Source organism: Sinocyclocheilus grahami, unplaced genomic scaffold, assembly GCF_001515645.1.
Source record: "Sinocyclocheilus grahami isolate Dianchi unplaced genomic scaffold, SAMN03320097.WGS_v1.1 scaffold1.1, whole genome shotgun sequence".
Classification (NCBI taxonomy): domain Eukaryota; kingdom Metazoa; phylum Chordata; class Actinopteri; order Cypriniformes; family Cyprinidae; genus Sinocyclocheilus; species Sinocyclocheilus grahami.
The window spans coordinates 3,511,444-3,537,671 of NW_015505180.1; the positions used below are offsets into that span (position 1 = coordinate 3,511,444).

Genomic DNA, 26,228 nt, shown 5'->3' on the forward strand with positions numbered 1-26,228 from the left:
TCTCTCTCTCTCTCTCTCTCTCTCTCTCTCTCTCACACACACACACACACACACACACACACACACACACACACACACGCACGCACGCACACACACACACACACACACACACTGCGCTTTACAGTTGGGTTCTGGAGGAGGAGCTTAATTACTAAAGCTCATATGACAGCTAAATGTGTATGAACTGAGAGAGAACTCAAAATCGTGCAGCACAAAATAATCCACAAGGGGGCACTAAACAGAAACGAGAGAGAACCTGGATTTATGATGAAATTAATGAGTTAAAAAAATTCTGCTATATGAAAATGATCCCAACATATAGATATGAAAATTAGAATGCATAAAAGTATTTATTTGTTACTGTTCAGTGTCTTCCATTTCATTGCATTCTTCATAGTTGATTGAAGATTTTACCTAAACCAAAAGGTCTTTTCAGCATCTCTATTCCGTCTTTTGAAGTGCCTGATTCATATATTGCCTAGAGCGTTCGTCATTATCAAATCAGTCAATTCTATCATATTTTTCATGAAAGTTTGAAACTGCTGTTTCATTTCAGTCAATTCTATCATATTTTTCATTTTCAAAGGCTACTATTAACTTCCATCCTAACAGCTAATCCCTGTGTTTAAAGAGACTCGTGACTATTTTTTAATTTTCATAAGGTCTGTTTATGGTCGACCAGGAAACTGCATTTGTCTGCAGTGGTGACAGTGAGACGACACAATTGCAACTATTATTTTTAAAACCTGCAATTTCTATATCAGACAAACAAAATAAAGAGTAAGAATAATACTTCAGTTTCAAAACAGAAAATTGAGATGAATTAAAGGATATGAAACCACTCAATTAAAAGGACTGAATGTCTTATTGCAAACAAAAAAACAACCATAACTTAATTTCTTTTGTAGGCCTGTTTTCTGTTTTTGGACACAATATAATGGCCACATAAAGGGCTCTGAAAACCTTTGTTCCTTGGATTGACTTAGAAATGGATCCCTAAAAGTGCTTTAACATTGAAAAAAATATATAATTTTGTGCTTAGTGTTTTAACGAGCAATGGTTGTATAATTCATATAAATGACACAAACTGAGTTTTTTTTTTACACCTAGCACCCAAACGTGACATTTTTACCATAGCTCTTCAAGGCCCTCTGCGACTGTAGCATCCATCCAAGAAAGTTTGTCCTGTGTGTTCTTTTGAGGCATCATTCGGTTTCATTTACCTGAAAACCAACCCTGTGCCCGAACAAACCCAGTAAACCACCCAGTGAAAGTTCCCATGAAAGCACGGTGAGAGATTTGACTGTTTATTTGGTTCAAGACACCTGTGGCCAGAGAGAGAAAAAGAGAGAGAGAAGAAAGGGATTACCTTTATTGCCGATATATTAAAGTCCAAACTACTGTAAGTGCTTGTGCTTCAAAGCATTAATAGGATTCTTTTATACAGCATATATATACAGCGTCTATACAAGAGACATTCATGACTCTCATGAAAGCAGGAGGTGTCCATGTCCGTCGTCTCTCCCCCGATCCTTCCAGACTGAAAAACACAGACGATCAACAAACACAAAAAAAGAAAGAAACACACGTACAAAAAAACAAGCTCTCACATAACACGGCAGTCACCAGAGCAGCAAAAGCATGCGTATAGGTTTGGGAATCACTTTCGTCGTAATGACAGCATAGTTTATTCTACATCTTGAAGCGCTATGTTCACCTGGGTAGAGCAGACGGGATCTGAGGAAACTAATGAACACAAATGTCACCAAAACATCTGAATTGAGACGAAGAGAAACTCATACAGCCCAACTTCCTCTCACTTCGATCCATTGCGTGAGAATGAACAACGATTTTTAACAGCACAATCTGAACTAGCGCAGCACGAAAAGTAATATCTGAGTACATTCTAGCATACAAGCTCTTGTTATTGGCACTGGCTGACATGTGTTAACCCCTTGCTGCCCGCTCCGCAGGCCAGCGAAGAACATAGAAGAACATGGCTTAGGTCCAGAAGATCCAAACGGACCTTCAAAAAAGATCATTTCGGGTGATGTGCACTATTGGATGTTCTAAGTGGTCATGGCTTTACTTTCTTTTCTTCAAAATCGTACATTTTCTGCTCTCCTCTGCACTTATAGCAACACAATATGTATGTTCAGTACAATAATGATATGCATTTGGCTATTTGAAAGCATCGTGTGGTATCTGTCCAGTAAACTACCTGTTGAAAATGGAATTGTAGTTTATTTCAGGTTAACTGAGAAGACATTCAAACGAAATCATGTGCTTGAAAGGATTAGGTCAGACAGGAAGGGGCGGGATGAAAACAGGGACTAAGCCGTCTGAAGGGACGCTCTATTTCTTTCTGTAGTTGCCCAGTTGAATGGCCGAGCGGTCGAAGACGCAGCGGAAGGTGATCGGCTGGACCTCCCAATAGGGCACTGGATTACTGAACAAGCTAATGCCTGAGTACATGGCCTTCTTTGTATTATAGCCGGGTGGGCAGAAGTCCTCTGTTCCCACTGCAGCAATCTTGTTGGCGTGAAGGTAGATCACCTGGAATTGATGGAACGAGAGCGTGACAACATGTGACTTACAGACGTGTGGACATGGCGTGTTAACTTGTGTGAGATCTCTCACCTGGATGTATTTGTGGTCTGGCAGGCCAGACGGGACCGTAGTCAGCATGTTATTGTCCAGGTGAAGTTCCCTCAGGTGAGGCACGTTGGCCAGAGAACCGTTCTCCACCACGCTGATCTCATTGTGGCTCACACCCAGCCTGCAAACACACACTGTGTTACCATCATTAACAAACTCAACTCAAGTCTGAGTCAATACTCTTTTATAACATCTCGGCATGTGCGGTGGAAAATCTCTGTAATATGAATGTTCTAATTTCTCTGTGTGATCCAAAGCAAACTGATCCATTCAATGATGTCATGGCATTTGAGTCTCACAGGGTCGTTCTCATGCAAATTCAAAACAAACCTAATGAAATCTGAATTATTATTTCCTCTGTATCAAACTCTTTCCTTTCGGAGTCAGATTTTGCTTTTCAGAAACATATGACTCTTCAAGTCTGCCATGAAGGAAAATCAACTGTTTGTTTGCATAACAAATTACAAATATATGCATTTACTTGGACAGGTTCTTGAGGCCCTTCAGACTGCCTGCAGTCACTTTGGTGATCTTGTTACCATCCAAGTGAAGTTCAAACAGAGAGCTGGGCAGACCTGAACATTTTTTGACACAGATTAATGAAAAAACAATGGTGTTGTCTTGATACAATTCACTGAAGTGAAAGGGGCCTCCATCATTATTCACAATAGGGATGATTCTGTACCTTTGGGAATGGAGGTGATGTTGGTGTCAGCAATTCGGATATAAGAAACCCTCTTCAGATCAGCAAAAGCACCATTATCAACTCCAGAGCTACTCAGAGGGTTCGAGCCCAGCTCTGGAACAAGACAGAGTCAACATGTTCACTGGTTCATATTGCAGTATTGTTACACTGTTTCTAATAAGGTTTTCTAATAAGCACAGACAAAAATCCCTACCCATGACGATGACATTGGCCATGCCGGCAAATGAGGACTTCTTTATCTTGTTAATCTGGTTCTCGTGAATACGCAGCTCCTGGAGGCTTTTCGGTATGTTAGCAGGAACATCCTTCAGGAGGTTCTTGGACAAGTACAGTCTCTCCAGATTGATCAGAGCAGAAAAGGCCTTGGCATGAATCATGGTGATCTTATTATTGACCAGGATGAGTGTCTGAAGAAAAACAAGTCATTCCTTTAGGAACCTTATGGCAGTTACATGACTGCAAATGGAATTATTGGTATAATTCTTTAGTTATTAGTGTTTAAATGCAAAAGTTTTAATTACTTAACCTAAAGTTGTTCACTAAAGTTCACTAGCTACTTGGTATAATCTATAGTACATTCCAGTGCATAAAAATCATCATTTTTATGTTCTTTTTGCATTCATCTTTCATTAGATTCAGGCGCCATGTGGATGTTGAGCTTGGAAAGCGAGAAATAGCAGTGGGCCCTCGATGGGAGGCTGCATATTTATTGAAGTTCAGGAGGCTGAACAATGGATCCGTTTCAAAAGTGAACCATTACACTTGTGCACCTGGGAATTACACATTTCTCACACTCAGAGCTGTCTTCTGGAGATAATGGATTGGAAACACGGAGGATTTCATATTCCGGAGTTTCCCTGAAGCTCTGTTTTGTGAAGTGTTTTTGAAGATCTCCAGAGAATGTTTTGCAATGTTTTCGAAAAATTGGAGCAGATATTTGCCTTCAAAGATTGCTGTGGTTGCAAAACATAGTTTTAGTACCTAATTCCACATTTGGCAGACAAACGACAGTTTTCTCTGGAGAGTTTTTCAGCTCACAAATGGCTTTGATTTGGACTCTATGTTCTCTGTGTTTAATTGATGCTTTCAAGGTCATAGCAAAAACATCACGCTGTCACTTCCAGTTATCAGCAGCAAGCAGCCAATTGATCTCAAAATGTATATATAAGTGAAATAGGATTTGTCCCATGAGGGGTTACTTGGATTTAAAAGGGGATTGCGAAATGTCATTGCTTCTACGATCCAATTTAGGCAATTAAAGAAAATGCAGTTTAAAAAAGAGAGAGAACAAGGGAAAGAGTGAGTAATTGAATATCTCACTTGGAGACCCTTGAGGCCTTTGAAGTCGTTTTCTCTGATCTCTGAGATCTTGTTGTTCTGCAAATCCAGGAGAGTGGTATCAAGTGGAATTTTTTCTGGAACGTTCTTCAGACCTGAGAGACACGAATACCACAAGTAGTAAGAAAAATGGCACTGATGAAATGGGATATGAGCTGATCTGGGCTTTTATGGCTAGAATCTACTTTGAAATCTCATCAACTGTAGACATATGGATCCTGGTCCAACACCAACAGAACACATTCAGATACGGATAAAAAAAAATCCTACAAGAGTGTATATTGTGGTGCTAAATCGAATAGCCACATTCCTGTAAAACATATAAACGGCAGAAAGAATGTGAACTCTGGAGTGGTCTTGGTTTTGGATGAGCTCCAGCCGTTATTGTATAGACAAAACCGTTTATAGAAATATTTCTATTAACTTTTATGAGCTACCATTCTACATGTGTAACAAGAAGAATTTCTTAAATAAATAAAAATAAAAAGTCTGTACCTAGGCTAAAAAGGGACAAAAAAAAGGTTTAATTGTAAATATCTCATTATAAATAAAACATTACTAAATAACTTATTAATTTATATTTTCAATTATTCAAAATAAAATAAAATAAAAAATTATACTTCATGAGCTACAGGGCCTGAGCAGTCAGGTTTATAATGAGTACAACTACAAAATAACACTTAAAATACTGAAAACAGCATCAAAATGAATAATTAATCAATTCCTTACAAAGCCCTCGACTCCATAGACAAAAAAAAAAGTCTGAATGTGCAATTGGATGCTGGACCACATTTCCAGACTGTAACACAGTGAAAAGTTATGATGATGGTTCACGTAGGTTTTAGTATTTCGAGTTAATCATAGATGACTCTTATGCCAGATATCTCACAGTTTTTCTTGGAAGGATTATAAAAGCTGTACGATGCTGTCAATCGAAAAAGCTGACATAAGATTTCCACTCAAAGGGAGTTTGATTTTGCCAACATTGGACGACAGTATGCTTCTGCTTTCATTTAATGTGCTGCAGACCAAGCTACATGAATGGAATATGCAGTGAAAACAAAAACGTATTTAGACACTTAAGCCACACTTCCATTTTTATGAATGTCTTTGCATTATATAATAAAAATATAAAATCAAGTGGCATACATTTTGAATAAAAACAGCACAAGCTTGTTTTGTTTGAAATGTTTTTCCAAGCGAAACATTGAATAAATTAATTTTATATGTTTTAAGTGTCCAAAAGCTTTTCGGGGCCACTGTGTATCATAATGTTTGCTCCAAACATAAGAAAAACATAGGAAAAAATAGGTAAACACACATGCACATACACATAAATACAGTATATCTGCTCTAGCAACTCTAAAAGCTTTTTAGGCAGAACCTCACACAAACAATGTTTTGTTTTGTTTTGTGGTGTGTTTCCTCATTGCTGCATGTGTATAAACAGTTTAAGAATATGTTCCTGATAATTATATAACCACAGGACAGAGGACACAGAGATCACAGTTGGACGTATCACTGCTGTCGAGATATCTCCCAAATGTTCCTTTCGTTCGGCTCTGTTTAGTCTAATTTTCTAGTGGCTACATGTCTCAGCCATAATCACAGCAATCAATTACGGAATATATTATCAAAAAAGCACTAATAACATAATAAAAAACTCAATTTGAGTAAACATGTTAGAATTTTAACCCAAACGGCAATAAGATAATCAGAATGTTAAACTATTCAAAAACAAATGGTCCTCTGTGGTTAGAAATACTATTTAGCCACTGAAATCAGCAACTGAATCAAAATCAAGAGTGGAGAAAAACACAAAACCATCATTAATAGACTCATGGATGCTAAACTCATTCCTACTTTTATTGGTGAGAAGAATAAAAACATGGGAGGCGGTTTAATCCACAAGAATTTTATAATGTAAATCACACTACAATGTGGTCCATTACCTAACACCAACTATTTTACACTTATCCCACTTGTAACATACAAGAAATACTAAACTCATATCAACTGGTAGCTAAAAGAGGAGTATCTCACACTTACAGCCTGTTGTGTATTTACAGCAAGTAAACACACAAGCAGGCCCTTAATCAAACTTTCCTAGACAAACAAATTAATTTTTGCCATTAGTTGCTCTTGGGTTCTGGCACTATTTCCAGACGGTTTTCCCTGCAGCTGCAGAGCTATATAAACTGGGTCACATATTTCACTGGAAAGAGGGGAAGTTAGATGGAGAACAGGCCTGTCGGCACACCTATCCCCCCACCTCCATTCTTTTCCAGGTCTGTTTCATGCCAAAAGACCGGCAGAGCAGATGAGCGCTGGAGGCCTCAAATATTCACTCTTCTCTTATTTGTCCTTGTTCTTATCCCATTTTCATTCTCGTTCTTTCCCTGTCCATTTTAACTGGGGTTGAGTGTTAACATTGCAAATGGATTATTGAGAACTGCTGTTTTGCCTGGTCAACAGTATTTCTTTCCAAAGAAGACATTCTGTTTATCACAAAAACCTCTAAGTAATTTCCTGTTTGAAAAAGCTATGCTAACTGAGACAACATGCTACAGCAACTCAGTTACACTACATTACATAATAAATCATGCTGGGAAATGTTTTATTAACCCTTCTTGACTACAGGTGCATCTCAATAAATTAGAATGTCGTGGAAAAGTTCATTTATTTCAGTAATTCAACTCAAATTGTGAAACTCGTGCATTAAATAAATTCAATGCACACAGACTGAAGTAGTTTAAGTCTTTGGTTCTTTTAATTGTGATGTCACATTTAACAAAAACCCACCCACTCACTATCTCAACAAATTAGAATATGGTGACATGCCAATCAGCTAATCAACTCAAAACACCTGCAAAGGTTTCCTGAGCCTTCAAAATGGTCTCTCAGTTTGGTTCACTAGGCTACACACTCATGGGGAAGACTGCTGATCTGACAGTTGTCCAGAAGACAATCATTGACACCCTTCACAAGGAGGGTAAGCCACAAACATTCATTGCCAAAGAAGCTGGCTGTTCACAGAGTATCCAAGAATTGTTAACAGAAAGTTGAGTGGAAGGAAAAAGTGTGGAAGAAAAAGATGCACAACCAACCGAGAGAACCGCAGCCTTATGAGTATTGTCAAGCAAAATCGATTCAAGAATTTGAGTGAACTTCACAAGGAATGGACTGAGGCTGGGGTCAAGGCATCAAGAGCCACCACACACAAACGTGTCAAGGAATTTGGCTACAGTTGTCATATTCCTCTTGTTAAGCCACTCCTGAACCACAGACAACATCAGAGGCGTCTTACCTGGAATTGGTGGGTTTTTGTTAAATGTGAGCCAAAATCATCACAATTAAAAGAACCGTGCATTGAATTTATTTAATACACAAGTTTCACAATTTGAGTTGAATTACTGAAATAAATGAACTTTTCCACGACATTCTAATTTATTGAGATACACCTGTATATTCTTAACTTCCATTCACTGTCTACTTTCTAGTTAGAAAATATAATAGTTTGTGACTTCTCCACAGAAAACTTAAATCCCCATTTGTATGACCATTTAACTACCTCATCCACAGCCTTTTGCATTTTCCCCATATTAAACTTATTGTTTCTTCCTCTATACCTCAAAGCCCCATCATCTGCAAACAGTGATCTTCCAATACTCCTATCCACCTTACTAAACATTTAATTTATCATTATTGTAAAAAGCATTGGACTTATTACACTTCCCTGCCATTTTCTATTACTCCTTGAGATGATATAGAGTCTCCTACTCTCACCCTTATTACTCTTTGTTTAAGGAAGTCACTAATCCAATTAAACATTCTCCCCCCTACCCCCATCTCCTCCAATTTTATCATCAAACCCTCTCTCCATAACATGTCATAGGCTTTTTCAATATCGAAAAACACAGCAGTTACTGATTCTTTATTTGATAGAGCCTTCTTTATTTCCGCTTCCAAACACATAACCGGATACATAGTTCCTCTTCCTACCCTAAATCCACTTTGATAAGGTGATAATTTTCCTTCTTTTTCCAAAAAATAAACTAGTCTGTCCTTTATCATTCTCTCCATCACTTTCCCTACATGAGATGTAAGGGCTATTGGTCTATAATTAGCCGGCTTACTTGGATCCTTCCCTGGTTTCCTTATTGGCAATACCAGTGCCTCTTTCCAACTTTGTGGTAGCACCCCCATTTCCCAAACTTTATTATAGAATTCTAACATTACTCTCAATGATTCCTCACTTAACTGCTTGATCATATAATAGCTGATTTCATCTTGACCAGGAGTAGTTTCTCTCATTCTCCTCAGCGCTCGTTTTAGTTCCGTCATTCCAAATGGGACATCCATTATATTATCTCTTTCCTCTCTTTAGTCTAATAGATGAGGATGCTCTTTTAATATTTCCTCCCTTTCCCTCTTAAATTCTTCAGTCAGATTTTCCGTACTGTTTACTTTTATAAATGTATTACAAAACATTTCTGCTTTCTCACCGTTTTCTACTGCTATGACTTGCCCTTAATTTAAAATGGGATATTCTATCTCCTTCCTTATTCCATTCATCCTTCTGATCATATTCCATACCTCTTCTATTGATGTACTTTTCAAGGCAATCTCTCCAGTGTTGCCTTTTTGCCCTTCTTACCACCTCTTTTACTTTTGCTTGTTCTCTCTTATATTCCATTAAATCTAGATAGTTATGCATTCTTCCTACTTTCTTGTATGCTCTCGTTTTCATCACACTCCTTATTCCACCATGGTACCATTTTTGTCTTTCTTCTTCCTTTACTCTTAGGAATATTACTTACTGCTGCATTTTTCATGACCCCTATAATTTTCTCACTTATAGCTTCTATGTCATCTTCATTTATGTCTAAACCATCCTCCACCATTTCCACATACTCAGTCCAGTTAGCTTTCTCATATTTCCATCTCCCTTCTCTTCTCTCATTTCTTTCTACACAATTATTCATACACATTTCAATCAAAATTGGAAAATGATCACTGCCTATAAGTACATTTCCTTAATACCTTCCAGTTAATTATTCCCCCCAAAGAAACCTGGGCTTCCATACCACCTCAGCAGTGCCACAAACTGATCACCTCCATGCCACGCCGAATTGAGGCAGTAATTAAAGCAAAAGGAGCCCCTACCAAGTATTGAGTACATGTACAGTAAATGAACATACTTTCCAGAAGGCCAACAATTCACTAAAAATGTTTTTTTTATTGGTCTTATGAAGTATTCTAATTTGTTGAGATAGTGAATTGGTGGGTTTTTGTTAAATGTGAGCCAAAATCATCACAATTAACAGAACCAACGACTTAAACTACTTCAGTCTGTGTGCATTGAATTTATTTAATACACGAATTTCACAATTTGAGTTGAATTACTGAAATAAATGAACTTTTCCATGACATTCTAATTTATTGAGATGCACCTGTATGTTCTGTAAATTTTTAATGCTGTAAATATTACATAATCATGTCCAATTTTAATACAATACTCTGACTCTTTTCTGTGTAGATCACAGTGACATAGCAGACAGGGCAGTTTTACAGGAAGAGAAGAGGTAATCATTTGGAAGTAACCTCATAAAAGAACAGACTAGACTTTTTCAAGTATTAACATACACATACACGCCTGGGGATTCAATTAAGAAAATGAGGCAGCCGTCTGGTGGTTAGCGCCTAGTCGTGTACGGAAGTGAGGGCAGTTAACAGCATATGAAAACATTTAAAGTGGTTTTGAAACGGTGACATTAGTAATTCAATGATGACTCAACAATGGGCAGATCAAACAGAGAGAGAGGTTTTGTTTGTGGCTGCTTGGCCTTGGACAGTTTATGCTGTGAAATAATTTACATCAGGTGTAAACAGTGGAAATGGAAAGCAAAACAATGACACATATTAAGCAGCATGAAAAAAAAATAGATAAAGACAAACTTTGACATTGGCTTGACAAAGCCTTTTCAGAAATTTTTTAAATAATTTTACAAGCTCAATATTTGAAGGTTTTGTAGATCAAACAGTCAGACAAATAGGACTTGCAAGGGAGTTGTGGGTGGCTGCTAGGGCTTTGCAAGGTTGTTCTGGGTTGTTCCAAGCGTGTTGCTAGACGGTTACTGTTTGAGGGTTGCTTGTGGGGTTGCTAGGGTGTTGCTAGGCAGTTTGAAGGTTTTTCAGGTCAGACAAATAGGACCATTCGATAGATTGCTAGATATTTTCTAGGGCTTTAGGTTGTTCTGGCGTGTTGCTAGGGTGTTGCTAAGGCATTGCTAGGCAGTTACTGTTGTGTTGCTGGGTTGTTAGGCATTTCAAGGTGGCTACAAGGATGTTTTTCTGGTAGCAAAGTAGGTATTTGAGCATTCTGTGTGGTTGCTAGGTGGTTGCTATGGTGTAGCAAAGACATGGCTAGGTGGTTTCTATGTTGTTGCGAAGGCATTGCAAGGTGGTTGCTAGAGTGTTGACAAAGATGTCTTGAGGGGTAGCAAAGCAAGTGTTTGAGTGTTCTGTGCGGTTGCTAGGGTGTTGCTAAGTATTGCTAGGCAGTTTATATTTGGTTCTATGTGGCTGTTAGTGTGCTGCTGGGTTGCCAGGCATTGCAAAGTGACTACAAGGATGTCCTGGGGAGGTATCAAGGCACCAGGTTGCCATTTGGCAGAAAACACAGTGTATTGCAGACACGGAAGCCAGCAAACAAACTGGGTCAGAGATCGTAGATTCTACCCGACTTAAAAAGCCTCAGCATCCATAAAACCCTCTATGACCAGAGTCATGTTAAAATGCAGATAATCCAACTCATCACCTAACGGCGTAAGGTTTGTTGCCTTTTATTGTCAATTGTGCTTGTTTCTGTTAGGTGTCCTTAATCTGTCAACCCACATGAGCGTCAAGTCTGAGGAGGAGGGAGAAACAACCGTCTCTATTACTTTGAAATTGAACTGCTGTGCCCATTCCAACCACTAGCTGTCAATATTACATACTTCACCTTTAAATTACAGCTTGCCAGAGAAAGTACTTTCCAATTTTATGAACAATAAGTAGGCTATCATACAGATAGCTAACAAACTGTTACAGTCTGTGGTTTTACTGCTAAATGCTATCAAGTTTGTTTTTGTCATTGATCATTGCCCACATCCAGCCAGAAACACTGACGGTGATACTTAAAAAAGAAGAAGTGTCAAATAGGCCTATGCAGCTTTCATCAAGCAGTCTAGTCTAGTATCATGAAGTCTTTACCTAGATCAGAACACTGGGCCACTCGCAGATGACACTGGCACCGGAAGGGGCAGAAAGGTCCATCAGGTTCCTCGGGTAGCACAGGAGGCGTCTGAACGGGTGGTTTACGAGTCGGAGGCATGGTTGAACCTGAGCCCGTTTCGTCCTCCATCATGAAGTCCATAAAGCCAGACTGACGGAAGGGCAGAGCCCAGCATACAGACACCAAAAGCAGGGAGAGACAGGCCGATTTCATGTTGCTGATGGAGGCCTGGAGGCTAAAATGGAGAAGAGAAAGGGTTAAAGGTGAGGGGCAATATGCTGGGTGGCATCTCAGGATCTGTGATGGTAAGAGGTTAAAAGTCAAATGACAGATGTGGGGTGCATGAATGTGACTGAGCAATGTGGGCGATAACAAGGCAGAGGTCAGGGGTCAAATTTAGGTCTATATTAGATTTTAGAGGTCTCTAGTGGCTATTGCTGTGGCTTTTCATGCTGTTAGACTGATGGTTAGCTTTATATGACTAAATGCATTTGACTATATTTAATAAAATAAGAATAAACGCTGTTCTTTTGAACTTTCTACAGTAATCATCGAAGAGCACAACTAAGCAGCACAACTGTTTGATAACAATAATAAATATTTCTTGAGCTCCAAATCAGCATTTTATAATGAATTCTGAAGGATCATGTTACAAAGTCAAAGCAAGTTATCCAAATATTATCTGGTGAATATTAATTGTATCAAGCTGACAGTATTTTTTTCTACCAGTAATATTAAATGTATAACTTTTTTCAAGAAAGAAAAAAAAGCTTTTATTGCATGAAAAAACTTGTCTATAGATTAAATAAATTGTAATTAAACTCATAAATTTGCAAACAGTTGTTAGAAATAAAAATTAAATGGTAATAATATTAAATTCTATAAAAGTTTTTTTCAAAACACTGGGTTAAACTGACATATCCATGTAGCCCCCTGGGTTTTCAACAATTTGAAAACCTCTGCTATACACTGTTAAAATGACAACCATGCACACTATATCAGTGAGAATTGATAGTTGACCTGGGTTTAAACTGCATAACCAAACTCATTCATGCCCTCATTCAGAATAAAAAATAACCATCTTCTGTCTCAGATAGAGTGCACAAATCAGTCCACAAGCCCATACATAAACATATGTCTGAGGAGTAGCTGGATGTCTCTGAACGATGAGGAAATTGTAAAGTAGGTACAGAACCTCCCAGAGCTCAGTTCGACTTTACAGGGTCATCTCAGGTCCATGTAATCAACATACAGCATAATTACAGTAGTTCAAATCCTCCGGGCGGCCACGTCACTTGGACAGTGAATAACCACTGTGCCCCTGTTAAACTCTGGAAACCCAGAAACTGACCCTGACAAACTTCTGGAAAAGAGCTTTTCTTAATTTCTCAAGCAAGAGAAGACAATGATACATACATTCAATCTTAGTGCAGATCTAAATAAGATGAAGTTTGTGACATGTTTCAGGAACCATAAAAATACTTATGTTGGATAAAACATATTATGAATATTCGCAATTCTACAAGCACACAAAGTGTAAATATAACAGTTTCTCTCAAAAGACTAACTCAGAAGTCTCAGAAGAAAACTCCTGCAAAGCATGGCAAGTGACAACCTCTGATTTCTTGATTTGCATCATGGGAGAGCACGTTGAAACAATTTTCTGAGGTTCCTACAGCTCAACCAGTATCCATGTTTCAAGAAAAACAATGAGAAATTGTTGTTTTATTCAGTGGCATTTCAAAACAACAACTTGCCAACCTCAATTTAGACATGCTATTTGATTTAATGCTACGTTTTCAGGCCTGGATACAATATGCATCACTTCAGACACCTTTAATTACATTTGACCCAGTGGGCAATAAGACGCTTTGAGCAAACACACTGTAGTATCACTTTGCCCTTTAATATTTAAGCATGTGGTAAATTTACAGTGCATTCAAGGTAGTTTTATGCTTGTGTGTTCCTGGGAATTGAACCCATGACCTTGCGCCATTCTCTACCGGTTGAGCTATACAAACCTTTTCTTCTATGTATTCCCAGCAGGAATGAAGCCACAGTATGTGTTTAGAGCCTCAGGAGTTGGTCAGCAGTATGAAAAGCCCTCTGAGCATTACTGGCTGTCACCATGAGCGTTTCTGTTTGTAGGGGGATCATGGGAAGCTGTTGCTGCATTTGAGTTGCGTCCTGTCTACAAACCGCAGGCTGCTATGTGAGCCAGGCAAACAGACAAGACAGACTGATGGTGTCATAACTTTGTTGGGAAAAAACAGGCAGGGCACTGGCAAATAAATAAATTGGTAATCACATGAAGGAATGTGAACATGCAATAAGTTCTCATTACTAATGAGGGGTATTTGTAGGTCAAGTTTGGTTCTAGCACACATACATTTTTATATGCTTGCATAGACACTGAATTATAAATGTTATTATATTGACAGGGTCTAAATATAAGCCTTTTGTGAATAAACAACTTCAGAGAGCTACAAATATTTATGAATCCTTTAAGATTCATTAAATATTGAATTTATGCAATCAATAGTTTAATCAGTGTGATTAAACATGTTCAGTGTCAATAACATAATATAATAGTCATTCCGTGATTTCTAATACTTTATTATGCATAAAAATTAGATATCTAGATATTTTTATACATTTATCTGTACATTGTTTTTATACATGGTTTAAAAATGAAATTAAAATAATAATTCATGGCTGGTAAGAGTAATTTAAGGCTGGTAAATTTTCTCAGTTCACTCACTACTTGGATCCGCAGATCGTATCAAAGAGAATGTAGCCAAAAAACGACTCAACAGAAAAGATGCTGTGTTCCTCTCAGGAACCAATGGACCAGTCTCAATGTGTCAACAATTATCAGAACTGATTCTAAATAAACTTCAGATGTGATTTTTCACAGACAGTTCTGTGCCTAACTATCAGCTTCTGCCAGGTTGTTACAGGCCTTCGGCTTTGATTTCTCCCCGTCTGCGGGTCAGGCAACAATCTGATCCAACTGAAGTGTTTCACAGAACCCAAAATCAGCACTAGCCTGTTTCTGGTCTTATAAATGTGGACTTATAATAATCAAGAGGAGACATAAAAATGTCCACTTTTCCTCTCATTCTAGGTCTCTCAGTTTCCAAGCATTTCTACCGACTTGTCTTTCAGGATCTTGAGGTCTGGGTTGTGTCACAGCAGGTCTGATTTGTCTCAGCAGAGAAAAAAGGGAGGGTTGACACTTCTAGTTTTCTCTCCCTCAATCAACCAAATCTTGTCTTGTTCCAAACGTTCTTAAAACAAGTTAAAGTTGAGAACCTAAAGACATCGATAAAATGTTTTATAGCAATAAATAATATAGTGCAGATTAACAGCACAACTAACATAAATAGCTGATATGTTGTATACATACACACACTAAATTTGAGTTTAATCTCAAGACTGCTACACTACAGGTTTGTTCAGTAATTATAGTTTTGTACTGTATTATTCAGACTGCATTATGTCTAAGAAAGGTTGACATATTCTAAGCACTATAAGTAATTTATGGCATAGTGTGGTGGCAGATGAAGCCATGTGATCAAACTCAGTGTTTACGTTACTGTTTAATAAGTAGTAGTAGTAGTAGTAGAACATGTACATCTATAAACATTAGAATGATCTATTGCAGTTAATTCTATGCAAAAAAAGAGAGAGAGAGAAATATTTTTTTTTTGTATTTTTGTCTTGTTTTCCTGTATGAATATCTAACAGTCCTAAATCAAGATATATTTATTTCAAAAGCAAAATTAAATCTAAATTAGATGAGTTTATGCTTAAAACAAGAAATGTATACTAGCATTTGGTAGCAAACACTCATTAAAATAGTAAAAATTTTATGAAAATAGAATGCAGCTCTACATATCTCACTTTCTTCTCTGTTCACACACACACACACACACACACACACACACACACACACACGTTGACCTGTTGCTCCTTTCAGCAATGACTCACAGAAAGGTATTTACAGGCTACAGGACATTTAAAACATGTGTGCTCCCTTCATTTTAAAACATACACATAGACCAGTTTTATCATTGCACCCCAAAACCTGCCTTTTATTTATGAAAGCATTCCTCCACTGAAAGCTCTAAAATATCCAGAATTCCTCAAACACTGAGACAATGGTTCAGAAATGTAATTATATGCTCATTCCAAAGAGTCATGTGTCAAAACAAAAGCACAAAAAGACATACTACTCAATGTGCAAAAGCCTAAAAATGTGGACTTAATATTCAGCTCAACAAACTGCACTCCTAGACTACACTTGCATACAAGGGTTTCAACCACTCTGCCCCATGCGGTCAGGCTGGTTCCAGACCACTAAACCAAACTCCAAAGCCACTGCCAAAGCACAATTAGACTTTCTCAGAGATCAAAACCATGGTTAAACCAATCAAACATCGTTGTCTTCAAAAGCACCTACCCGAAAGCCACAAAAAGTTTGGTTGGTGAATAAGCAATTATATGCTGAAGGCTGGCTGATTATTCTGGCCCATGAGAAAATGAGTGAAAAAAAAGGATCAAACTCATGCCTATGACTATATGCTCGATCTAAGACAATCCCAGTTGCTCACATTTATATTCAAGCACTCTTTCACTCATCCTCCCACTTCCTTTTTCCAAGGCAACTGCCCATCTGTCATAAGCAACTGCTTTGACTTTGGTCCAAAGGTCCAGTGTCTTTTTCTCAAAGGGTTAAAAGGCAAATAAAGAAAGGAAAAAGCGGCAGCAACCAGCATGGCTACCATTAAATGACTTCTAACATCAAATAGTTGGAGCCAAATGGAGACCTTTTGCTTCCAAAGAATACTTATTGCATGGCCCGAGGACGCTGTCTTTTGAAGGGAGGAAGAGCGGGACGAGAGTTTCCTGTCATGGTACAAACTGTGTACTTGAGTTCTGTTTGCAATTAGTGCAAGTTGTAAGCCATACAAAAGAGAAGCATTCTCTAACCTTAAACCCAACCCCAAATCGAACCCCAACCAAAGAGAAATACATGACCCAATTAGCCCAACTTTTACAACCCGAAAAATCATCCTTCAGCTGATATGGCTCAAGGCACTTTGGCTTCCACGCCACGGATAAAGTGTTTAGGATGCGACTTCTGGAGCGAGTGGAGGCAAGCAGATGCAGAGCGAGGCCAGAGGACAGAACGTCTCCCCAGACAGGTCTATCCAAGGAAAGCACTGTTAGAAATCCTCTAGTGTTTCCAGGCCTTACATGAACTCTTTCTAAATGCCAAGTAGCACACAAAAGGAAGAAAAACCAGGATGGAAAAGTCGGAGCAAAGCGAGTAAGGGCACTCTAAAAGTTAATGGCTTTTTCACAACAGCGAGTATGTGTGGGGGTTCCAAAGAGCAGGGATACTTGTCACAATTTGGAAAAGTCTGAAAAGGTCTTGTCCTCTCCAACCAAACCAGAAAGAAAATCACATCGGCAATCAATTTGCATAAACACACTTTTCTAGCTTGAAATACAAAGGATGGTTTTCTCATCAGAATGCAACCAAAGCACCTTAATCCACATGCAAACCCACAGCTATTAACAAGGTACAAAAATGCAGGAAGCTAAAATAAATGCATTTTTATCATCGATTCACTCATGTATTCTCTCATTTGCAATCAGTATCTTGAATTAATTCATCTAGGATATGCCAGAATGAAGCAAATTCACTCAAAACTTCCAATGCAAAGTCCTCATTTCTGCACCAAGCCTTAATGAACTGCAGAAATCACCAAACTGAGATTCCAGAGGGGTGATACTCACATTTCATCAGTGCAAACCGTCCACCTCTCTTTGAGACGGTCAGTCTGTTCTGTCAATCAAAATCCCTGCTTTTACTCACTCAGAAGGGTTAAGGGGAAAGCTTTGGGTGAGCTGATCTTACCTGCACGTACAGGAGCGTGTAGAGCTGCAGACAAAGACCCGCAAATCCAGAGAGGGCTGGAGTCGATGTACAGCGCGGCAGGCCGAAGGCTGATCACTGTGTGGACGCCTGCAGCCAAGATCAGGCAGGTGTGCTCTGTCACGGGGGGAGGGGATGGAGAGAAGAACAGAGAGGGAGAGAGAGTGGACGAGTGGAGGGAGGGAGGGAAGAAAAGGAGAGAGGGAGGGGTTGATTTCTTCGTCCTTTTCAAATGAGACAATTGGAGAAGAACTTCCCCCAATCTGGAGCAGTCCAAATGCAGTTGGAACAAGAAAAACTAGGGAGAAAAAAGTTGGGAGGCGAGAGGCTGCGACTATACAGGCATTGGCAAGTTCCCATACTGTGTCATCTGGTAAAGATAGGGAATTCTGGATACAAAAAAAGCGGCTCGGCTCCTTCCCTTTCGGCGGACTTCATGCTGCTTTTTTTGCATGGTGGAAACATTCCCCTCCTTTCCACCCACCATACTTTTGTTTCTTTTGAAACAAGATACTTAATACACACATACATACAGCTTTTCCAAATCCGCATTAGGCTTGTTTATTTGTACTGAGTAACAGGCGTGGAAGAGCATTGAATGTGCAAATGGAGGTACCCGGAAATGGGGAGGGAGGAGCTGGCTTGAGTTCAGCTAGTTACTGAAATCAGGACCCAGGTTTTCTTCTCTCTCTATCTTTCTTTATTGCGGTTATTCTACATTTGCCGGACTTTCACTTCTTTCTGTCTAAATCGAAAGACTGGGCCGAATTGGTACTAGGAATTCAATCCACCTAAATCAGATTGGGCTTTTGGGATTTTCTGGCACACTTTTTGGAGACAGAAAAGATAAGCTGTACATTTGGACAGGGGTGATTAGGATTTCAGTCTCAAGCCTCGTTCACACTGATTTTATCACACCGCGGGATGTCCTGCATTACTGGTTATTTGAAAAGCTTTTGAAAATCGAATCACAAATTAGATATTATTCAAGTAAAGATGACATGCCATTCAACTGTGACAATGAATCAGGTTTTGCTGCTAAAAATGAACATTTCGGAAAGGAATATGTTATATGAAGTGCAACAGTTTATAATATTTCATATCATTTAATATTTTATTTACTGAATATAATGTATAATTTCAGCCTGATCTCATTCATATTCAAAGCTATTTGTACAGAACATTTACACACAGTTTAAAACATTTAGATATAAACTGTAATGCACAATGGATGTACTGACAGCATGTAAACATTTCTTTAAATCCTTTAAATTATATTTTCTTTTATAAACATATTTTTGAGCCCCTAACCACACACCTATAACAATCCTAATTACTTCTCAATTTATTTTAGATTTTTGTTTAATTATCTATATATAATAAAACATTAGAAATCACACAGAACGGAATAAAATTATCATTAAAAATGGCATTAAAAATTGATGACATTTAACATTTAATTTAAAAAATCAACATATTATTTCCATGAATTCAAAATTCTATGAACTTCATAAGTATACCCGTGTATTAATATAATGTACATTTTAGTGCCCTACTAGAACAACAATTTACATATGAATACCTTCAACTACTAATGAGATCACACTGATAAATCATACATACAATGAAATCGGCCACATTATCGTAGGAATACAGGATATGGATTATGTGCGCTCCACTGTAATAACACCAGGGAGCGCACATAATCAATATCCTGTATGGATTTATCTGGAAGTATATATCATCCGACTGCACGTTTCAAGTCATTGGGTCACTGTTACTCATTTCATAACTCAATGCAAGGATTGTTTGGTTGGATATTGCTGGATGCTTATCAAGACCCCTGAATAAGGTCTAAAATCACCTATGACTCTTTCACAGTATCAGTTCTGAAAAAAATGTATGGTTTTAAAAAAATTCAAAATGTGAACTTATAGTTTCAAATTTTCTTCTCACTGACACCTGAGCCATGTGTCAGCTATTAGGAGACTTGGAGACACAGTATGCTCCTTTAGCGGAAATCTGGTGATGTGATGTGGCGCCAGATCAGTGGAGGATGCAGATGATGACCTGTTCATCATCCCCTCCGGCCATCTGCCCTGGGCTGAGCTCAGAGTCAGAGGATCTGGCCAATAAACCTGAGGCCACAGCCAAATGTCCACATAAAACTCCCACACCCTCCTATTTACCCGCTTCACATTCTGTCCTTCTTGCTCTTTTCCTCTCCCTCACTGCACATGAATCTGCATCTAGTCTGGATTTTATTTAATTTTCACTTTGAGTAGTTTTGTTGAGTAGGTTTCAGATTGTCACACAATTTGTTCATATTGCATTTGCTTAATTTGAGCAGATTCTACCAATTTACACATAGATTTGCACCAAAATGTTGATGTCGAAACTGGAACGAACGACTATGAATTTTTATTCTGTAAGATGACTCTCACTTTATTTTCCTATGTCCCTCTTCAAATCTGACTTCTCTTCCTGATCAGTCTATTTCAAAATGGACCAATGGGATCAAAGCAGGTTCCAACACCACCAGCGCTCCCTAAAGGATAGTTGACACAAGGGCCCTTGCTGGTGTCAATATCGGCTGTTTGGCTGTGTGTGCTTGCATACACAAACTATAAACCCTAATGTGGAAACTATTACACTAAAAGTCAAAAGGAAGAGAGGAACTTATTAGCTATGCTAGGAAAAAGCACACATATGACATATGACTCAGTTGTAAACACAAGATGTAGTTAATGAATCTGTCCATGGATGTTCTAAAAAAATCTATACAAAGATTTTAGGTAGTAATATAAATAAAATGTTATATATATCTTATATATTCCATAAAAATTATATGTATAAGTGTATCTATCTATCTAAATCTAGATAGATAGATAGATAGATAGACAGACAGACAGACACACACACACACGTAGTCTAAATTAATGAGGTCATAAAAGCTAAATGTGTGATATAATAAAAAATAAAAATAAAAATAAATAATTATATATATATATATATCATGTCAGCTACTCAGAAATTGGACATGTGAAAACCATGTACACACATTAAAAATTCCTGTAGACATCCTGACCTGACAAAGGCTTTGAATCATTGTTAGAAAAGTGAGTTGTGTGAGATCCCATGCCATTCAGTGGTTAGTTAACACAATGCAAAGTCGGGACCAAATGACTCAACTTTTGCAAGCAATCTGGATTTAATCTTAGAACTGGTTTAAAAGAGTGGCAAGACTGAAGCAGCTCTGTCTGCCTTATGCTTGGCATAGATACAGATCTGCAGATCAGCCTCCAGACGAGAGACGTGATGTATGCAGCTGAAAAGGGAGCTCAGAGTCTGTTAGAATCATTAGAACCTGCAGGCAGAGTGCAGACCAAACCACGACGGAGCGGCGTGGAGAAACCTGAACTCTACTGCCTCTGGAACCGCTGAACAGCTGGGACAAGATGAGGAGAAAAATATAACAAAAAGACAAAAGATATCAAACTACAACAGACTTTGCGAGGTGAAAAATATTTACAAGGGTGTAGAACTACAATGAAAATGGTGCAAATAGTATTTACATGTGTCCAGTGAGTCTTTATATTATGGAGCATGTGTGTGTGGACATATCTGTTTCTCCAACAGATAGTGAACAAAACCTAGTCTTCAACAGACTAGGTTTTGTTCACTGACTGATATATGGAATTTCAACCTGATCTCACAGGAAAATCAAACTATTTTTACAAGGTGGCAATGAGCATAAATGGGAACTAAGCTTAAAGGCCCACCCACATAACCGTCCCCACTGTTTAATCCCCATGTACCCACATGGAGAGTAAACAGATCGTATGAAGACATACAAATTAGTTAGTAATTTAGCCAAAATTTCAAATGGTTACGAATTGTGTATCTCTCTTTTTTTTAACTGGTCTGGTTTTCTGATGAAGGCTGCCATTAAAAGCTGCTCTGATCTAATCCCTGCATCGCCAACCACAATTACCAAAGAGAACCACACAGACCTCACATCTGAATCAAGGTCTTAAGAGAAAACACAGCTGTGGGAGTGTGGGCGGTGGAGAATGTCCTCTTCCCTCGTGTCTACACACTTTCTTTCAGATGCGTGTTGTTATTATTTACATAATTATTACAGATTTAATATCTCCGCCTATCCATACAGCAGAAATATTTTGCAAGCATTCAAAGCTTGACATTTATTTGCAAGACTTCACAAGCTCTGTACAATTGGATTTTACAACCAAACATTGTGTGCTCCAGGATATGTGTAATCTCTTTGGCATTTTGGTGAGTGTATATTTGTTGTACTAAAACTCAAGAGGGTCAAGATGTGACAGACAACAGACCGCCTTGCTATTTAAAATGTAGCTAACCACTAAAATTGATCCTCAGTTATTAAACTACAATTTCATGCAATTAATTTCTTAAAATCTGGCATGTTGGTGGTTGAGTCAATCTCAGATTGCTTTCCTTCTAGTGGGCTGATCCGGTGTCAGTTTTTCTGGTTGAGTCTGGTTTTGATTTATAGCTTCCATCAGACACCAAACAGCTTTTACTGCTGGCTGCTCAGTCACAAGACCACCAGAGCCCAAAAGAGCCATAAAATGAGCATCAAACTGGCCAAAACCCTAAAGAACCCAGCAGAACCCCACACAAACCTGCAAATAAAGTCAACAGTTCCCAACTAAAGGAACCAATAGACCCGAACCAAAGACTGCATACAAGAAACAATCACATAGAAACTATATGAGAGGCAACTACAGACCCTTCACGAAGCCATTAAAAAAATGGATTAAAGAAGGATAACTGTGTTGCTTCAGTGAATAAATGCTAAGTGAATGAATTATGTGAAATATCAATTCAAAAAGCAGAAATGGTCAATTGTTGGATTTGAGCAGATTTAAACAGCCTGAATTATTTTTCTGTCACATCTAATGTTGCTGTCATCTACTTTTTCACGTACTATTCTCCTTGCAGGGACGATCTAAATAATTCTTATTCACAACGCTTCTGGTCGCCTTTGGCCCTGTCGAGCTAATCTAATGAAATGCTAAATTGCTTGACAGAAGCACAGTGAGATAAAGAGCAAATAATCACTCTAAATGGAGGGAGTATACAGATAATAATAAAATACAGAGCGACAAGCTGTGGCACATCCTGTTCCAGAACATTTTACATAGTTTTATAAATAGACTTTTTGTTTCAAATTATTATTTAAAAACATTATTATTTATTTATCTGTAGTTTTTGTTTATTATGGGAATATTAACATTAATAATAATATAGTACCCCTTGCTCATCTGGATTATCTAAAGTGAACTGGAAATTAAATTAACCTGGATTTTGTGTTGAATTACACAAGCTGTTTGATGTGCCAGAGGTGGGCTGGATTTTGAGGCTCAAATGCTGAAGAGAAATGCTGGAGGAAATTTTCCAACATGGGGTGATTTTCATCTAAATGTTTTTAGTTTGTGAGCAAATCAAATGACCCAAACTAATAGACTCAAATATGTTATCTGAGGATCACAGACTCATAAGTATGACTTTGCATTTGAGTGCATTTGTGAGAAAAAGTTGTATGGAAAAATCCTTACAAAAACTATTTAAAAAAAGTCTTTACCAGTCTGGTCAAGAATGTCTGCAGTAGTTTGTGTGTGTGTGACAAGCATATTAATAGTGTACTAAAGTCAACAGCAGAATTAAAATAAAAAGAGACTGCCTCTGTTCTTGGGGGGGAAAAATAGAAGATATATTTTCAGATATGTTTAGACTTGTTTTAAGAAATTATATCTTGTTTCTTTTTTTCTTACCTCATTGGAAAATTGTTGTTGCTTCTTCATTAAATGTATGTTGCTGTTTTAAGGAATAAAGTAAGATTAAAAAATAATAATAATACGGGTGGTTTTTTTCAGGTAACAACATAGTGACCATTATGGACTGTTTTAACTGATAGGCACCAGCTAACTCAATCATATTTTAGATCAGTAAAATAGAGTAGAAACAAGCCTTTTCTCCTCTGCAGCTGAAAGCTGGAAGTTTTTATGAAACCCCAGAGAGCCAAACGTCTGCTGTGCATCACCGAAAAAATGTCAGTGATAACAAGATAAACAGATGCTTCCACCCCGAACGCACACAAATGTCACAATAACACAACCATACCCCAAAACAACATCCAATATACACACACTCTAGTCTACAATACTATGCACACACACCCTGACAAGAAAATGTATTAGGCAATACCAGAGGAATGTACAAATTCAGGGGAGATTTGGAGTCTGGCTGGTCAGGAAAGGGCCAGTACAAGGGGAAAAGATTCAGCCTAGAGTCCACACAAAGACACACGCCGAAAAAAAGAGAAGAAAACATGATGCTTGTCCTTGCTTGATGCAAAGTTAATCATGACGTTAGAAAGCACAAGTAAATATTTCCTTCTTGTAACTACGTTTCTGCAAATACTATGTTTTAAAGTGATTGATTGTCATGTTATTGCTTTTTCTCTTTGTGTCTGCCGCAAATGAACGTTCCCATTGGCTTATTGTTCCCAGACCTCTACGATCCTGTTGATTTTATCGAGGCCTTGGCTCAGCTTTCCTGTCTAAAGTTTGAATAAACGGTCAAAACCCCCTCCTTTGTCCCAGACATCTTGAACCATTATTCTTTTCGTTTTTTTATCCTTCTCTGGTCTTTTAAAGACATGCCTTATCACACAGCAACACACCGCTTTGAATCTCAGAGAAACTAAAGTATCAGTTTGATAAAGCAAATAAGTCAAGTCAAGTCAAGTCACCTTTATTTATATAGCGCTTATATGTTGCAACAAGTAATTCCAATTGTACAGAAAAAAAAACATTTCCAATAAAATTATGGGAGTATTTATCCACCCACCCACCGTGACGACCGCCTTGCTTGTAAGCTGACAGTTAGCCAGCCGAATGACTGACAGAGAGATTGGCTGAATAGAAGGTCAACCATCTTTCTTCAACTCTCTTCTGAATGGAGCAATGTGGAGCTTTCAGCTTGTCTCTGTGACCGTCACCCAGAATGCCTGGTAACACTGACTGCCAGACGAAACACTTCCTTTGTATATGTCAGGCCTCGGCGCCTGGCCATCACTGAGCCTGTTTTTATCTCATTCTGTGTTTTTGCGTTTGATAGGAAGAGAATATAAAGAGACAGACTCTTCCTTTTTTTCCATTATGGGTGCCAGTTTTTGTCCAAAATAGTTTTTAGGATAGACAATACATTTGACAGCTGTTTTGATCCAAAATATAGTGAGCTTCCTATGGAGGGAGAATTTTTAGATGGCAAAGACTGTTTCAAATAAAAGTTAAGCATCTTAATAATTATTTTGGATAAATTGTAAGACAGCATCTTAGTGCTCTTTGTTGACAAGGCAAGTCTCAAAAATTACATCAAAAATGACAGGTGAGGAAGGAGTTGATTATAGTTATTTTTAACTCATGCAAATACAGTGGGGCAAAAAAGTATTTAGTCAGCCACCTATTGTGCAAGTTCTCCCACTTAAAAAGATGAGAGAGGCCTGTAATTTTCATCATAGGTATACCTCAACTATGAGAGACAAAATGAGAAAAAATAATCCAGAAAATCACATTGTAGGATTTTTAAAGAATTAATTGGTAAATTCCTCTGTAAAATAAGTATTTGGTCACCTACAAACAAGCAAGATTTCTGGCTCTCACAGACCTGTAACTTCTTCTTTAAGAGGCTCCTCTGTCCTCCACTGGTTACCTGTATTAATGGCATCTGTTTGAACTTGTTATCAGTATAAAAGACACCTGTCCACAACCTCAAACAGTCACACTCCAAACTCCACCATGGCCAAGACCAAAGAGCTGTCAAAGGACACCAGAAACAAAATTGTAGACCTGCACCAGGCTGGGAAGACTGAATCTGCAATAGGTAAGCAGCTTGGTGTGAAGAAATCAACTGTGGGAGCAATTATGAGAAAATGGAAGACATACAAGACCACTGATAATCTCCCTCGATCTGGGGCTCCACGCAAGATCTCACCCCGTGGGGTCAAAATGATCACAAGAACTGTGAGCAAAAATCCCAGAACCACACGGGGGGACCTAGTGAATGACCTGCAGAGAGCTGGGACCAAAGTAACAAAGGCTACCATCAGTAACACACTGCGCCGCCAGGGACTCAAATCCAGCAGTGCCAGACGTGTCCCCCTGCTTAAGCCAGTACATGTCCAGGCCCAAAACCTCCTTCCATCAGCAAGGCCATTGAAGATCAAACGTGTCTGGGTCTTTCAGCATGACAAT

At 38.3% G+C, this 26,228-nt stretch overlaps 1 protein-coding gene across 2 annotated transcripts; it reads right to left on the reverse strand.

The window, feature by feature from the left end:
* Positions 1–1,352: 1,352 nt before the first annotated feature.
* Positions 1,353–18,219, reverse strand: LOC107585689 (decorin-like). Of its 2 annotated transcripts, none has more exons than XM_016272854.1 (8): positions 17,908–18,219; positions 11,957–12,213; positions 4,685–4,797; positions 3,558–3,771; positions 3,344–3,457; positions 3,140–3,233; positions 2,641–2,779; positions 1,353–2,556 (listed from the first exon to the last, which is right to left on the reverse strand). In XM_016272854.1, the coding sequence occupies exons 2-8, from the start codon at positions 12,189–12,191 to the stop codon at positions 2,356–2,358; spliced, it is 1,110 nt and encodes a 369-aa protein (XP_016128340.1). In that variant the 5' UTR covers positions 12,192–12,213; positions 17,908–18,219; the 3' UTR covers positions 1,353–2,355. The 2 variants fall into 2 exon arrangements, with proteins under 2 accessions (XP_016128340.1, XP_016128410.1); XM_016272924.1 differs by lacking the exon at positions 17,908–18,219 and adding an exon at positions 16,444–16,531.
* Positions 18,220–26,228: the final 8,009 nt, after the last annotated feature.